Source organism: Rattus norvegicus, chromosome 10, assembly GCF_021556685.1.
Source record: "Rattus norvegicus strain SHRSP/BbbUtx chromosome 10, alternate assembly SHRSP_T2T, whole genome shotgun sequence".
NCBI lineage: Eukaryota > Metazoa > Chordata > Mammalia > Rodentia > Muridae > Rattus > Rattus norvegicus.
In genome coordinates, this window is record NC_141543.1 from 93,456,710 (window position 1) to 93,473,489 (window position 16,780).

General features: G+C 53.8%; 1 protein-coding gene across 33 annotated transcripts in view; it reads right to left on the reverse strand.

The window, feature by feature from the left end:
- Positions 1-16,780, reverse strand: part of Hdac5 (histone deacetylase 5) — a 34,904-nt gene that overhangs the window by 10,528 nt on the left and 7,596 nt on the right. For 2 of the 33 annotated variants that reach the window (XM_087574717.1, XM_087574728.1), the window contains exons 3-7: positions 12,202-12,273; positions 7,686-7,801; positions 637-896; positions 403-547; positions 204-318 (exon numbers count right to left, since the gene is read on the reverse strand). In XM_087574717.1, coding sequence (XP_087430843.1) covers positions 204-318; positions 403-547; positions 637-867 — 491 coding nt within the window. In that variant the 5' untranslated portion in view covers positions 868-896; positions 7,686-7,801; positions 12,202-12,273. Of the gene's footprint in view, positions 1-203; positions 319-402; positions 548-636; positions 897-5,886; positions 5,990-6,144; positions 6,197-7,685; positions 7,802-8,064; positions 8,127-12,201; positions 12,439-12,471; positions 12,712-12,926; positions 13,066-16,780 lie in introns of those variants that run through there. The other 31 variants (XM_087574718.1, XM_087574729.1, NM_053450.1 and 28 more) reach the window with 27 other exon arrangements.

The window sequence follows — 16,780 nt, forward strand, 5'->3', positions numbered from 1 at the left end:
CCCTCATGGAGCTAAGGCTATACATTACAGAGAGAAAAAAAATGGACCCTGAGAAGGGGAGGAAGAGACATGGGATGGGGAGCTCCCCTTCTAGAATAGATACAGAACTGTGGTCGCAAGGCAGGGTTCCCCGAGCTGTTCCTATAACCAGGCAGCTCCTGAGCAGGACCCTTCTGTCCGCCCCTGTCCCCCAGAGCCATTACCAGCATTTGGGGTGCTGTGGGAGGGAATGGTTGAGGCCGCCTGGTGTGGGCTCCTTTGACTTGGACAACAGGAATTCCTGGAGCCTCAGCTTTACCTCGGTGCTGGCGATGGCACCTACGGGACAGGGCACAGCTGAGCTGGGTGCCTGGAGCTGGGGCCACGGTGTGGTGGGGTCGAGGAACCGCCCACTGGCCTTACTCTCTTTGCTCTTCTCCTTGTTTCGTAGAATAAGCAGCTGCTGCTCCAGCCGCTGTTTCTCTAGCTCCTCTTGCCGCTGCTGCTCGCGCTGCCGCTGCTGCTCCAGCTCCTGCTGCCTCTTAGCCGCCAGCATCTCCTGCTGCTGCTGCGGTGGTGCAGGAGGGCAGAGGCGGTGGTGAGCCAGGCCCAGGCAGGGTTGTGCCTCTGTGTGGGTCCTGAGCCCCCTTTGCTCACCTTGAGGTGCTTCTGCAGCTGGACTTCATGCTGCCGCGTCAGGTGGTCGTGCTGCTTCTGAAACTCGGCAAACAGGAGCTGCTTTTGCAGCTGCTGCTGCTGCTTGAGCACCAGGAGCTCTTGCTGCAGTTGCTGCTCCCGAAGCGCGGGGTCCATGGGGCCTGCCAGAGCCCCCCGAAGCTCCACAGGGCTGGGGCTACCTCCACCTCCACCTCCCATGGAGCTGGGCATGGCTGCTGGCAGCACCGGCTTCACCTCCACTGTGGGCGCAAAACACACAAGGGTCAGCAGGTCTAGCCCCAGACTGCTCTAGGCCATGACAGCCTCGCCCCAGGACCCAAGAGACTACCAGAGAGGTCAACTGGACCCTGAATGACATCAGCCTCTCCACTTATGGATTCTACCTTCTACTTTCTTTAGGCGAAGCTGAGGAAACTATGCAATGGGGCTGCAGGTAGGGCCAGCCTGGCATATCTATGCAAGAGTGTGAAGAGTGGTTGCTGACGAGTGTCAGGACTCAACACCGGATACTGTCCCTGACAGTTAACACTAGACATTTTTTTTTTTTTTTTGGTTCTTTTTTTCGGAGCTGGGGACCGAACCCAGGGCCTTGCGCTTCCTAGGTAAGCGCTCTACCACTGAGCTAAATCCCCAGCCCCCATTTTTTTTTTTAAGATTTATTTATTATATGTAAGTACACTGTAGCTGTCTTCAAGACACACCAGAAGAGGGCATCAGATCTCATTACAGATGGTTGTGAGCCACCATGTGGTTCCTGGGAGTTGAACTCAGGACCTCAGGAAGAACAGTCAGTTCTCTTAACCTCTGAGCCATCTCTCCAGCCCAACACTAGACATTTTATATGTATGGCTCACTCATTAAACTGCACAGTGGCACACGAGTTCGAGTCAATTATTATTATTATTACCCATTTCACAGATAAGGAAATTGAGGCAGAGTTTTGAGTAACTTGACCAGACACAGCCAAGTGACTGGAGAATCGCGATATGAATCTAATACACTTTCACTCACTGACCCCTGCCTTGTCCCCACCTAAGAGAGAAACAGAGATTGGACCTGTGGGGACCTTCTGACAGCTTGTCCTCTGTGGCTCTCTCAATCTCATCCCAGCATGCTGGGAAGGGGGGGGGGAGCGGGACAGGCATGAGGGGCTGAGGGGCGGGATGGGAACAGGAGGTTCGGGGAAAGGGGGTGCAGGGCTGCACCAAGCCAGGGACAAGATGGGACTGGGAGTCAGCCTCGCTTCCTCTGGTGGATTATCTCCTTTCAATAGTTTTATTGTAATTACCCTGAAAATGCCGCTATATATAGAGGAAGCCAAACAGCAGCTGTGCTGGGGGGAGGGGGAGAGAATGGGCGTACAGGGAGGAGGTGGGAGGAGGAGACAGGAAAGGAAAGGGAATCAGACAGGAAGAAGAGTAATGGGGGGGTGGGGGGGACATAGGGAGGCCTGGAGCTGTGGCAAGGACCTCAGTCTCCAACCCCTGAAAAGAGAAACGTGGTAGAGGGTGGTTCTGAGGTCCGCATGGACACTGGGCCGCAGAATGGGAAAGGTTCCTACTGGCTTATGGGAAGGTTGGGTCTTGACCTGTTGATCTCTGTGCACTGTCCTCTGGCCACTGAATGTCATTCCACATCACTGCCCAATAGTTGCCAGGGCAACCAGGCAAACACTATACCAGGAGGGAGCCCCAAGCCCAACCCACACCCCACAAAGGCACCCGCAGCTAACAGGAAGGGAAAGCAGGATACCACTGCCTGGGAAGAGGGAAGTGAGAAAGGCAGTACCAACTCATCTTTCTTCTCCACTTCTCCAAAGAAAATCCTACGGTCCCTAACTCTAGCCGGGGGAAGCTACACAGGGATGGGAAGATGGTCCCCCAGCAAAGTGGCCCACTGCATCCCTGGCCAAGTGAGAAGACAGAACCCTAATATCCTGATGGTTGCCAGTGCTCAGGGTTCTTCCCACCCCAATCCCCTACACCTGACCCTACATCGAGAGTGGGAGGGGAAGGGAATGGTAGGGACAAGAAGAGACACAGATGGCCCCCTCCCCTTAAATGAGTTCTCAGAGAACACAGCACTGAAGGGTGTCACCAGGCCAGGGGCAAGTCATCCCACCTTTATGCCTGATGTGCCTGGGAGACCCCCTTGAGGCGTGTGTGGAGAGAGCCCGGAGCAAGATGTCTCTCGGTACCCACTCCTCCCCCAGCACAAGCTGAGCACATTCCTCTGTGGTTTCTCTGTCAGCCACACTGACGACTCTGTGGCCACCAGGCCACAGCCACATCTGCAGGAGTGGCCAGATGTGACCCAAAGGGTGGAGTCAAACACACAGACATACACAATGCCCCCACCCCCATTCCCAGGAGCACAGTCTCACTTTCCCTCTAGTCCACGCCCAGCCCCAGCACCACATGAAGGGTGCTCTACACCACGGGGAAAAGCAGGGTAGTAGTCCGGAGATGGTGGCCTGCCTCTAGCCTCCCCAGCCCCTCGAGCATTCAGCAAAGCCCAAAGCTGTCTGGAGGGTGAACGGTTCCCAGCCAGAGCTGGCTTCGTCCTGAAACTGATCACTCCAGCAAAAAGTGGGCTGGCTCCTACCTAGGGCTCTCCGCAGTACTATGGCTGCTGGAGCTACAGGCTAGCCCATTGCTCCCGGAAAGAGTCTCAAAGATCCTGGATCCCAGCAGACAACTCTGCCCCAAACTGGAAGGGTGATGGGCAAGGCTATCTTCTGAAAGGAGCCCTACAGAAAAACGAGGGGCTCTTGTGTGAGGAAGACCCTCCCACTGCTAGCACTGCTGTGATGCTGGCTATGGGTGCTGCTGTGGGCACCGCAGCCCTGTTGGCATGCAGGTGGCAGGAGAGCCTTGTTGCCATGCAGGCAGGAATCCGGAGAGTGTTAATTTGGGCCAGCATTCATCTTGCCAGGCTCTGCCAGGTAGCAACCTGGCTCCTTTCAGGATGGAAGCCAGGGGAGAAAGGAAATGGGGTCCCCAAAATGCAGTCTGCCTGGCACGAAACCTAGAGCCTGACTGGCCTGGCATCCCCTCTAGAATCTGTGCCCTCTGCCAGCTTGGCAGGAACAGAGCAGGTAACAGCAGCTGCCATCCAAAGGAAGCATTTGGAAAGGGAAATGGGTGTGTCAGGGCAGGAAGAGGCTCTTGGCTGCCTCCTGGTGGAGCTTGGGAAAGCGGAAAGGGTGGGCAGAAGGGCATATTCCATTCAATGAGATGACTGAGTCCCCGAAGGGACAAGACCACATAGGACAGCAAGGCCCTGGGTCCTTATTTCACCTGTTCCATCCCCACACAGGCCTCCTGCTGACCTGCATAGAACAGACAGAGCCAATGCCAGGGACTCTCTCCTCTGTGGAGAGAGTACCAAGGTTTAGGGTCAGGCACTGGCCACCTTCCCTCAGGACTCAGACCCTTGCTCCCTCCAGGGAGTGGCAGGCTTTGGAGCAAACTGACCCATGCTGCCTCCATGCAGAAGCCTCAGCCCAAGCATCCAGGTGGGCTGTGCTATATACCCAGCCATCAGCCTGGCCCTGCCCATACAAAGCTCTGACTCAGAAGGAACAGATCTGCCTATCTCGTGGGTATAACTGGGCAGAGCTGACACCTTCCTGGCACTCTCACCCAGTGGGCCTCTTTCTCCAGGAACCCATCAGCCCAGGAGATTCTATAACACAAGAGATGCCCAGGCCCCTCAGAAGGAGGGACTAATGGAGAAACCATGCCCACTGCCAGTTTGGACTTAGCCTAAGAATAAGGGGGTGAACTGGAGGTTGTACACTATAATCCTAGATACTCAGGAGGCCGAGGCCAGAGGACTGTAAGTTAAAAAATCAGAATGAGTAGCTCAGTGAGATCCTGCCTCAAAAACAAAATGATACTTTAATCTCAGCACTCGGGAGGCAGAGGCAGGCAGATCTCTGTGAGATTAAGGCCAGCCTGGTCTACAGAGTGAGTTCTAGGATAGCCAGGGCTACATAGAGATGTCTCAAAAAGAAAGAAAGAAAGAAAGAAAGAAAGAAAGAAAGAAAGAAAGAAAGAAAGAAAGAAAGAAAGGAAGGAAGGAGAAAGAAAGAAAGAAAGAAAGAAAGAAAGAAAGAAAGAAAGAAAGAAAGAGAAAAGCAAGCAAGCTAGCTGAGGCAGGAAGACTACAGTAGGTTCTAGGCCAGCCTGGAGTACAGAGCAAAACCCCAGTAAGCTCCAGCCTAGCCTGGGCTACAGAATAAAAGCCTTTCAACAAACAACAAAAATCATAAAATTCAGTTAAAACAGCAGATTCCAGACAAAGGGATGTGGTCTCTAGGCAGATAAGGAGCTATGGGTGCACAAGGAACAGGTTTTGACAGTACCTTTGGGAACCAGTGTTCAAAGTAAACAGATCTAACTCTAGCTACCCTAGAACAGGGAGGGACAAGCCTTGCTCCTGTTCTGAATAGTCTGCAAGCCACACGCCTCCCTCTCTTGGAGACAATACAAGTCAGAAGTCAGGGAAAACCAACCCTGACCAGCAGCGAATGCCTTTTACTCTACCAGGGAACCCTGGAGCGGTTCAGGGTTTAAACCCACCTGGAAGACCCGAGTGCTTAGTGTCTATCTGTGAAAGATGCTTCTCCAGGAGCCACTAAGGTGGGAAGGAATCTAAGACAAGGGAGCATTAAATCACATAACACTCAGGACTAAAACAAGGCCTATGCTGACAATATGAGACTGTGTGGAGCTGTTTTGCCTGGAGGGACCACATGGTGAAAGGGTCCTTTGAGAATATCTGTTACAGCCCTCAGTGACCGGCTTTGGAAACCATGCTCACAGAGAGAGGGCTACACAGAGGACCCCACAGGCTAGGGAGCAGCAGAGCAGGGAGCTGAACCCAGGTGGCCTGGCTCCCGGCACGGGCAAAAGCATCTCAGCCTGGCTCCACTGTGGGATGGCATTCCAGACAGCACAGGTGGAGGAAAGCCCACCCAAGAAGACGGCGCACCGCACCAGTACCCCAGGTAGCCTAGACCTGCCTGGCCAGCAATCAGCAGCTTCTTTAAATGTCTAATTACCTTGTCTGTCCCTTAGGAGGATGGAAAAAAGGCTCTTGTCCCTGTCTTGGCTTTGAGAGAATTTGGAAGGAGGCGGGGAACACGCTTACTCCTCTACCCGTGACGCCGATGACCCCTCCCCACCGAGGACGGTTTCCCATGATCTATTTCTGTGCTCTTACGTGACTAGAGAGGCCGATTGAGGCTCAACAGGTTCTACTGCAATTCAGACGGCATTTCCACATGTGCAGGCTCGGCATGACTCTCACCTAGCAATTTGCACGACTCGTCGAGCAAGCGGACACAATCAGGTAATGGTTATGAGTGAGGGCTTTGGGAGGGATGGCACAGGCTCAAGGCAGCACCACTTGTTAGTCAAGGCTCCAGGCACCTCCCCATGCTTCATGCAAGCATCTGCAAAATGGAAGCAGAGCACCTACCTCCCAGGTTGCCAAGCCTGAGAGAATTCATGCTGGGAGCTTGGCACGGGGCCTGGGGAGACAGCAGAGGAGCTTGTCAGGGCTCCTATTAATGACTCCTGGAGAGTGAGTGTGTGTGTGTGTGTGTGTGTGTGTGTGTGTGTGTGTGTGTTCTGGTTTTGGCAACCTAACAAAATCTATAGACTACTACTCAGAATGTTTCCAAGGGCTCAGAATATACCACAGTGGCAAAATGCTTGCCTAATGGGTGAGGCTCTGTGTATGATCACCAGCACCATAACAACAACAACAATAGTAATAATAGTAACAATAACCATGTTTCTAAAGTTCACAAAATAGCCAGGTGTGGTGGTACATGCCTATAATCCTAGTTCTCAGAGTAGGACTGAGGTCAATCTGAGCTTACAGCCAGATCCTGTCTCAAAAGATCAAAAACACCTCTGCTGAGTTCAAAGCCAGCCTTGTCCACATAGCAAGTCCCAGGCTAGACAGAACTACATAGTCAGACCCTGTCTAGGAAATAAAGTGGTAAAACAAAACAGACAAACAAACAAACAAAAAACCAGCCAAATAGGATGGCATATGCTAACATCGGGAAAGCTGAGGCAAGATAATTCCCAAGTTTAAGTTTGGTAAATTCAAGGTCAGCTTGGACTACATACCTCTCTCTCTCTCTCTCTCTCTCTCTCTCTCTCTCTCACACACACACACACACACACACACACACACACACACACACACACACACACACACACCTGGGAGATCCAATGCTCTCCCCTGGCCTCCTGGGGCACCCAGGCACTACGCACATGGTACATGGTACACAGACATATAAAACAGGCAAACCGATCACAAAGATAAAGGAGTTAAAATAAATAAATAAAAATGTGCTTGTTGGGGCTGGGGATTTAGCTCAGTGGTAGAGTGCTTGCCTAGGAAGCGCAAGGCCCTGGGTTCGGTCCCCAGCTCCGAAAAAAAGAAAAAAGAAGCAAAAAAAAAAAAATGTGCTTGTTTGTTTAACCAAAAGTAAAAGCACACAAACTAAAATGTTTAGAATTATGTAAGGCCAACTTCACAGATCACTTAAGCTCTGTGGATGCTAGGCTCAGACTCCTGCCACAGTGAGGCCTTAACTGTCATTCATGTTGTCTGAAGGTCACTCTGTGAACCTGAACCATCAGAGCCTTTCCTACACACTGTACCATGACCAGCAGCTAGGTGCCACTGAAAGAGAAAAAGTTCTGGGAGCGGCGTCCTCTCGACTCTAGAGCTTGAAGGCCATCTCCCTGGCTTCACGGCCTGTGCTCAAATCTCAGCAGTGGGGTCCCTTCCATCCCCCCCAAATCACCTGAAACAAATAAGCACAAGCTTTGGTCCCTGCTTTCCAGGCCCCCAGCTCTAAGTAGTCTAATACTTTCCCATCCCTGACCTTACTGTCCCCCACTCTAGGTGACACCTCTGCCCTCTCTATCCTCCTGGGGCAAGGTGCTGGGCGACCCTCAGCCCTTCCTCCAGCAAGACAGAAGCAACATGAGACTGACCTCAGAGACCCTCAGAATGTCAGTAAGGAAAAGGCCCAGGAGCTCGGCAACTCAACGCCCCCAGCTGCAGGAGGAGAAAGTGAGGCCACAGAGGGAGTAGGCTTGTCCAAGGTCACCTGAAAAGGAGGCAGAGGAGCCAGTGCTTAATCTAGACTCTCCTGGCTCTCTCTGCCCCGCTCCCTACAAAGCAAAAGGGGAAAGCCTAGAGGCTGGCACCGAATAGAGAGAGAGATGCAACAAGGAGCCCTGAGGGTCAAACAACCTAAATAAGGCACCTGAGTGGTACCAGCATACCAGAGCCCAAAGGTAGAAGGGAGAGGGGGGCAAGTGGGGCAGGGGGGAAGAGCTGGAGGCAGGCTGAGACTCTGAAAGACCTTACAGGGATGCAGAATCCATGTAGGGGCCACAAGATGTCCCTGGAGTCAGCGCTGACCTTAGGTTGCTATCTAGAAGAGAAAATTCCCATCTCCCCACCATCCTGAGAATATCTGGGCTTGAAAGCTGCTGCAGACAATTAAAAGGCACAGTAACCATGCAAAACCTGCGGTGACTGCTCCTACCTGGGGGTGGGGGTTGGGTTGGGGGTGGGGGTGGGGGTTGGAGTGGGGGTGGCAAGGGCCCCAGGACAGATCTTGCTTGCATTCTCCATGCACAGCCCCGGCTTCTGTGTCCAGCAAGGCACCCTGTCCGCCTGGCTGCATGCCATTATCCCCCAGTGAGTTTAGACACCTGCTCCTGGCATCTCAAAACATCCTCTCTCCAGACTGCCAGGCTGCTGGGAATTGTATTTGCCTGTCTAGGATAACAGCCGCCCGCCTGCCCTCTGCATAGACCCTTCTCCCACCAGGGCCTTCCACGAAACCTGAGAGGCAGCCCAGACGCTAACACACTGTACATCTAACAGGCTGTACATCAGAACTGCCAGAGGAGGCGTTTAGACATTGCTTCCCGAGGTGTCCTGCACACTCAGAACCTGCCTCTGACCACATCTCCTTGGCAATTCTCTTGCAATTCAAAGCTGGAGAACCGCTGTCTCGCAAAGTCCCCGGACTGCCTGCACTCATTCCTGTTGACAGTCTGACAGCTGGTACAGCTGTGTGTGGACACGGTTAATCTGACTTCCTGTCTGGCAGCTGTACAGAGGGGAAGGGACAGCTGAGGGTCTCAAAAACAAGATGAGGTAGGAGGCCATGGGGGCAGAAGACGCTGTCTGCATGGGAGAGCAGTTTTACTCCGTTCTTGGGCGCTCGTCTTCCTTTGAGTCAAAGCAACGCAGGGAGAGTTAATTGGTCAAGAGGTTCCAAGTATTTGTAAGGGGGAGGGGCTACTCCTGGACACCCCAGGAGTGGAGCCAGAATGAGCCCTATTCTCTAGGAGCTCAGACTTTAGAAGGACATAAGGTTGTACATGTTGGATACTGCAGATGGGTCCCCAACTGAAGGGACAAACAGTTAAAATCTAGCCCATGCTCTGGTTACTAAGCCATAGACACTAGGTCCGAGGACACACCCACCCAGACAAAGGACTATTTTTTTTTTTAATCTAAGAGAAAGGTTTTGTATGGGTTAACAACGGCCCCACCCAGACAAACCTGAGTTCAAAGCTTAGCTGCTACTTAATCTGTGCTCTGGGTAAAGTCTTTCATGTCTCTAACCCTTCTCCACTATGGGATGTGGGTAACATCCTTCCTAAAAGGGACCAGTAAGGAAAGTCCCGAGTATCCTTGTCGCCTCGTGGATTACAATATTAGTTCCACTCAAGTCCTGCCCTTCCTACCTTCCTGGCATCCCCACACCTACACATTCCTGACACACAGCCATGCTCGGAATGGCCTCACGAACCTAAATAGGAACAGCCAGGGAAAGCCCCGGTTGCAAACCTGAACCTCATGGGACTTCCCAACATCCAGAGCATTCCTTCCTGGCACAAACCAGATCCGTACCTCCCTCAGCTGGTAGGGAAGCCTCTTCTGCCATTCCTTTTCACAGTTCACAGTATCCAAGGGCTCAGCTCAAGCAGAAATGGACAAGGGGAAGTCGGAGCCCCGCTCAGGGTCATCGGGAATCTCACAGTGGAATCAAAGGTCCCAGGAGCCTTAAGCTAGGACCGAGCCTAGTATACGAAGGTGCTCACTGCACACTGGGCAGTGACGGGGTAGCCAGACAGAGACACAGCCAGTCACACGCAATGGGAGGAAAATTGGTCCCTTTCCCCTTCCTTAATCAAGAAGAGCTAAGTGAGTGTTTCTGCCCCTCTTGAGCTCTCTTACCCTTAGGTGCCCACTGTAGCTGTCTCTATCCAGCCACCAGGTCAAGCCCCAAAATAGCACCCAGGCATCCTGCCAGAGGGCTGGGCCTCCACCCCCTCATCCAACACTCATTCATCTAAGTACCACCCACTGCGCTAGGTGTGTGTGTATGGGGGGGGGTAATGAGCACCCAACAACACAGCAGAGGAAACAAAAGCTGCCCCCAAATAAGAGTTCCCAGCACTTGCTGCTTTAAGGGACAGAGAGCTAGCATCTCAGAAGGCCCCTTCTCCAATCCCTTGGGTGGGGGACACCAGCAACGTCATCCGAGAACACACCCCTGGAAACGGGCTTTTTTGGCTGTAGGCTTCTGTGCCTTGTCCCGAGACTGCTCAAGAAATTGGAAGGAGAGGGTGCATGAGGGGAAAAGGGACTGAAGGGAAACACCAGGCTTCTGGGCCCTCACGGCCATGTTTATCTAGGGAGGATTTTTTTTTTAACCCAAAGGTTAAAGTGTTTCTATTTGAAACGACTATTTACATTCCAGAGTCCAAAAAAAAAAAAAAAAAAAAAGCAGCCAAGCTCCAGGCCTATATCTGTCCCCAGCCGCGTCACAGACACAGCATCAGAACTGCTCAGGGGAACATTCTTAGCCCTCTCCCCGAGCTGCTGGGGTGACTCACACCTCCCTCCTGCCAGCAGGGACTGCACCACACTCTGAAGGCCAGGTTGGAGGGGGGGCTGGGGGGTGGAGATCTAGAGAGAGGGATTGGCTGGGGTATATATATCCAGGGATAGAAGAATGTGGTCCCAAACTTTCAGGGATTCTGGTGTCCAAAGCAAAGAAGACGAAATCAGCAGGAACTTGGGGCCAACTGGTAGCTCACTGCAGAATGGGTGACCAGCTAGAAGCCACCCTAGGTGATGCTCTACATCCCTTAACCTCCCAGGAGTTCCCATGAACATGCAGAGGCCCAGGTTTGGGGGTTGAGGACAGAGCTGTAGTTCCATTAGTCCTGAACAAGCACCAGCCTCTTGGGCTCCATCCCGGGGACTTGGTAGGCACACTGCAGAGCTGGTCTCCATGACTATGCCCTATACTAGGACACTGAATGGACGGGCATCCCTATCTATGTCCAAGCTGACAGCAAATCACATTCCAAGGATTTTCCAAACCTTCCCAAAACATCCTTCCGACACAGCCCAGTCTACTGAAGTCTTATCCCTGGACAGCTGAGAGCCAAATCACAGGTACCCACCAGAGAGAAACAGAGCTCCCACCTTCTAATTGAAACCTTCAGATCCACACATACACATATATATTCATTCTCATTCTCTCTCTCTCTCTCTCTCTCTCTCTCTCTCTCTCTCTCTCTCTCTCTCACCAAGCCAGCCACTGCCAGGAGGGGCCAAGCAGGCATGGGTCCAGCAAGTCCCTCCCTGGAGGAAGCATCTTGCCCGCCTGGTGGCAACAGGTTTCTGGGAGTGAGCGAAGGAGTGGCCAGCTTTGGGGGGACCCCACCCCCTACCAAGGATCAAAAAAGTTTCCCCAGAGAAGGTGGCAGGGCAAGGAATCCTCATGCTTAGGTTACAAGGGAGGTCCTCAAGCCCACCTGTGGTCAAAGAAACACTTCCTTATCCTCAGAAAGTGGGAAGAAGCCACAGCCCCGGGAAGGAAGAGATAGGAGGGAACTAGACTAGGAACTAAGCCAAAACCCTCAAACACCCCAGCTGCTAGCCTCTGCTCAACCCTATCCCAACAAGCCTCTTCCTAAGTGTCCATTCTTAAGAAGCCTCCAGACCAGAAACTTGCCAAAGTCACTACACTCTGACCAGGTCAAACCAAGCCACAGAAGCTTGGCTTCTGATTCCTGTAGGTACTCCAGGTACAACTTCTTCCTCTGCTCAATGGTGGGGAGAGCAAGGCAGCCTGGAGATCGGTCACTGACCCACTTCCTCCCCTCTGACCATGGTCCAACTAGGCCAGAATTCTCTAGGAAGCCCTAGCCCCTAGCAGCTGAGGCTGACCCTGCTGAAGGCAGAGGCACTGGAGAGACAGTGGCTAGGAGGCAGCGTGAGAGGATGGCCCTGGGCAAGGAGGGAAGGAAAACTGCTCTAGCCGCTCAGTTCTTCCAATCCATGGATGCTCAACAAAACCCTCAAAGGCTGAAGCAGAACCCCGAGGGAGCAACACTCACAGTGGGGTGCTCAAACCAGGTGCGAGGATGCCCAAGAGCTGAGGGCAGGTGGGGACACAGAGCCACTTACCTGCCACAGGGATGCTGTGCAGAGGAGTCCGTGGCAAGATTTCCAAGGATGGTTCCCGGCCTGACATGCCATCTGCTGAGAAACAGGACTCGGTCTCATAGATGGTCTGCAGCATCTCCACAAGCCCCTGTGCCTTGGGCACCAGCAGCATGCCAGGGAGGGGCCGCCCGAGGCGGAAGCCGGTGAGGGAAAGGTGGTCAGCAGGGCCAGCCGGCTGCTCAAGGACTCCCTCAGGCCACTGCCGCTGGGACCCACAAGGCAAGGAGGCACCTCATCCGGCCTGGGCGCTCCCGAGGCAGCAGGCGCAGGGAGGCTGAAGAGGCTGCAGGCCTGTTCTCCACTACGGGAGCATGGACCGAGGTCCGTCTAAAGGTTCCAGGAGTTGGGCTATGGCTGGGTGCTCAAGGGACAGGAAGGGGAGCTCAGTGGGCAGGCAGACTCTCTCAGTGTTCCCTCCCAGAGCCACCGGTGACAGCTCTGGGCTTGGCTCCCTGCTCCTCCTCCCCGAATGAGCCGCCGGCAGCTGGCAGGAGACTGAAATAGCAGTTGGGGGAGGGCCCTGTCTATAAATAGGTGGAGCATGCTCAGGGAGCCGCCGGCTGGCTGCCAGGAGCCCAGGCCTGGCGGAGGCCCCATGGGGGGAGGCGCGTTCCACCCCAGGAGGAAGCGCCAGTCAAGGGGGAGGGGGGCAAGGGAGGCCTGCACTCAGGGCCAAGGCCACAGACCTGGGTGGCCAGTGGCTGAACTAGAGAAAGGTGCAGGAGAGGACCCATGCTTCTGGGATCAGCTTTGGCCACTGCTGCTGGGGGCAAACAATGAACTGGACAGCAAGCAGCCAGCCTGGATCTTCTATCTTCCCCCTTTCTGTGCAGAGGAAAGGAATCAGAAAGACTAGGAAGAGGTGACAGACACCCAACCACCTGGTCTAACCTCACACCTCCTCCTTACAGCCTGTGGAGTTTGTGTAACTTCTGCCTTCCCACAGAGCCGGGAGATGCCTCCCTACAGTCTTACTATCAGGGAGACCCTAAATAGCAGTGGGGTGGCAGCTCTCCCACCCATTCTAGTACCACCTCTGGCACTCCGCCTCTTTTCAGGGAGCAGAGAGATTTTTCTGGGTAGGCTTTGCCCAGCCCAGGCAGGGGACTGGTCAGCACCAGCCCATTCTCAGCTCAATCAACGCTTTCCTGGCAATGTACCCAGCTGAGAGCACCACAAACCGCAAACATCATTGCCTTTATGCTAACAATGACCACCAGAAAGAGGCCAAGATGGGGAAGCTGAGTTACAGGAAGACGAAAGTTACTCTTGTCATAGAGCTGCTCACGGGATTGGTTGGGACTAGAAGTCTGAAGCACTGACCACCATAACTCATGGGCAGAATATACATCTGTCCCAGGGACAGGACCTCCAGTGCCCAAGTAGAAAGACTTGGGGTTGGAGGCCCTCCAGCTAGTCATGAAGCTGTTAGCACCCTGGCCTGGTGGAGTAGCCCCAGCTCTCCACCTTCCTGGGCCATGGGGCCACCGAACCATCAAAATTGATGCCACTGCCAGCACCACGCACTGTTGACCTCCCCCTTCTTCCCGAGTTGTGCCTCCCACTGATAAAGAGATCCCACTTGGCCCCCTGACCTCACTGGAGCCTTTTAATAGACTGGTTATTCCTGGGTCTATAGCCTCCTCCCCTCTCCTGACGTCACAGTTACTATTTTGGACCCCTCCTGCCCCCTCCTTGCCCCCCACTCCAGGCACGGAGCCAGGGACACCTGTCCTCTCTCTGGACTGGATGACCTCACCCTCCTGTCAGGAGCCTGGGAGAAGCAGTCCAACCAAGGACATGGAGGCTGTGACTCCAGAAACCCATCTTCCAAGCTTCTGCCTCCTCCCTCAGGTGGGAAAACACACACCAGGGTGGTGGTAGAAACAAGCTTTTCCAAGCCTAGTGAGATGCAGATGACCCTGGGGTTTGGGGTTTGTTTCCCAGTGGTAGACTAGGAACTGAAGTGGGAGGAGTCTAGAGCAAGGAGTCACGACAGATTCTAGAAGGAAAGGCAGGAGACCTGTGCAATCCGGGGGCTTGGTGCTGGAAAACATCACCTATCTACTGCCCCTCCCCCAGCTGCATCCAGATCAACGAGGTCTCTCAAGAGGAGAAGGAAAGACCAGAGGCTCTACCAAGGACAGTCAGAGGCAGACACAAGGGAGCCCAGAAAGCCGGGGGTAGCAGCCCCTCCCAGACGGAGCTCCACCCACCCACGCTGAGAACAACCAGAAGGGCTGGCTAGCCCTGTCCTGGCACACTCTTACCTGCCCCAGGCACAGGAGAGAGACAAGGGAGCCCTGCTCAGGGAAGGACAGCAGCTATGACAAATTGAAAGCAAAGCCCCTGGGACCCTAGATTAGCCTGATGTCAAAGGAGGTCTCCCTTTTGTTGTAGTTTGAGACAGGGTCCCACTCTGTAGCCAAGGCTAGCCTTGAACTCACAATGAGCCTCCTGATTCAACCTTTCCACTGCTGGGACTATAGGTTTAAACTATTAAGCTTGGTAAAGAGGATTCTTCACAACTCTTTGAGGACAGGGGCACTCAAAGGCTCAGTGAGAACAGCCAGCACTGGTATGACTTCTACACTTTAGCAAGAGGTCTCCCATCTTCAACGCAATTTCCAGAAACCTCTGAGGAAATGTGCGGGGACAGGTCTAGGGGGAGGAACGACAAGCATCCCTCCTCTTCAGAGATGCAGATGATGTAACGAGGTCTTCCTAATGTTTAACCTCAAGCTTTCCTGCTACAGCACCCCTCTCTCCTGCCTACTTTTCCATTCCTATCCATCCACCGCTCCCAAGACCCACCCCACAAATCTCCCAGAGTGCTCACGAAGCGTGTAGTCCACGAGACACATCCTAAGCCAGCATCAGCAAGTTCAAGCCCAGCTTGGGCTACATAACCAGCTCTGTTCTCCCAGCAGCACCTCTACTCCCTACCTCTAAGGCCACGCTCTGCCCTTCCAATCCTGGAGCAGAAGGGAGAGCCCATTGCTGCCTCCTTCAGCTCTGCCTGATCTTATTTCCTGGGCCCAAAGACTGGCCTGCGGCTCTGACCAAAAGGGAAGAGAAGTCTTCTGCCCAAAGCTGGTCCAGAGCCCCTGGGCTGGGAGATGCCTGGGAACCATCAACCCTGGTACCCTGTAGTTCTTCCTTTGAGCCCAGTCATGCTGGAACCCGCCAGTATGGCCCAGCCAGGTCCACAGTTAGGTACTGGCTGAATCTCCTCATTTAAAAGCAACTGTAGGAAGAATGTGGACACACACTTTGTCATCTTCTACTTCCCCTCTCCTCACCAGTCAGTCCTAAGCCTTCAATCCCTCTGGAAGCCGAGCAGAGGAAGAGAAAGGAGACTCCAATCTGCCAAGGCACCTATAGGGAGAGGAGACCAAGGGTCTTCTCCCCAGACCCCTGCCCATGCCAACCAGCACTGACCCACTTTCTCCTCCTTTGGCTGGCTGCCTGCCTTCCCAGGGGCTCAGCAGCAGAGCCTGAGGCAGGGAGACAGGACGCCAAGGTTCCTGGCTCCACCCCACACCCATGCCCCAGTTTCTCTGGTCACCCCAAAGGGAGGGGGCAGTTGCCCTCCCTCCTGGGAAAGGGAAGGAGAGAAAGTATAGAGGGCGCTAGGAGGTGCTGGGCAGACAGGTGTTATCATCCAGCTCATCTTCCTCCCACGCAGGGCATAAGGAACCTAGATGCCTCCCCCAGGGCCCCACCAACAAACATCTAGACAGAATCATGTGGCAAGCCACATTCTTGTCCCTCTCTAAGCAATGGCCCTGAGAACAGGGTACAACTAGGGCAGTTGAGGTCCTAGGTCCCAGGGAGGCTCTTCCAAGCCAGAGCTGCTACAAATTCTGTAAGTCTTCAGCCCCACAGAAGGGAATGTACAGACAGGACTGACTCCAGAAAAATAAAGAATGCCTTACCCTTTGCGTCCTCCTCTGCCTAAAGAAAAAGGTAAAAGGAAACAGACTGGCTTCTTCTGGGAAGCAGGGTTCCTCAAATGGCCAGAGAGGTAGACAGGGTCAAGTTCTGGCATGCGGCCCAGCCCGGAGCTATGTAAAGTGAGTGTCCACTGGCCAAGGTGGTGGGCCCGGAAGCTAATCACTCAGTCTTCACCTGCTGCCCCTCAGCAGGGACTTGCACGCTGACTTTCCGGCTGGAACAGTAGCGATGGACCATTTCCTGTCCTGCTCCTCCATGGGCCAGCCTCACTGGTGAAGCCAGGCAAGGATGTGTCAAATCAAAAAGTTCTTATGCTGGCAGGAACCAAGGGACAGAGAAAGTGCCCTGCTGAGCCTGCCCTGAGCCTGTATGCCCCAAGGAGAGAGGACCAGTGGGCCAGGATGTAGGGAGAGATCGGTGGCATCACCCGCTCCTGTCTGTTGCCTATCCTGGGGCCCCAAATCTTTCTCTCTTGGGGGCTTCTCTTGTCCACTTCGCTGTGGACACCTACGGTCTCTGAAAACAAAGTCACTTTATTTTTGTGGAATTCCAAGACATATAGTTCCCAGCTTCTTCCAGGCTC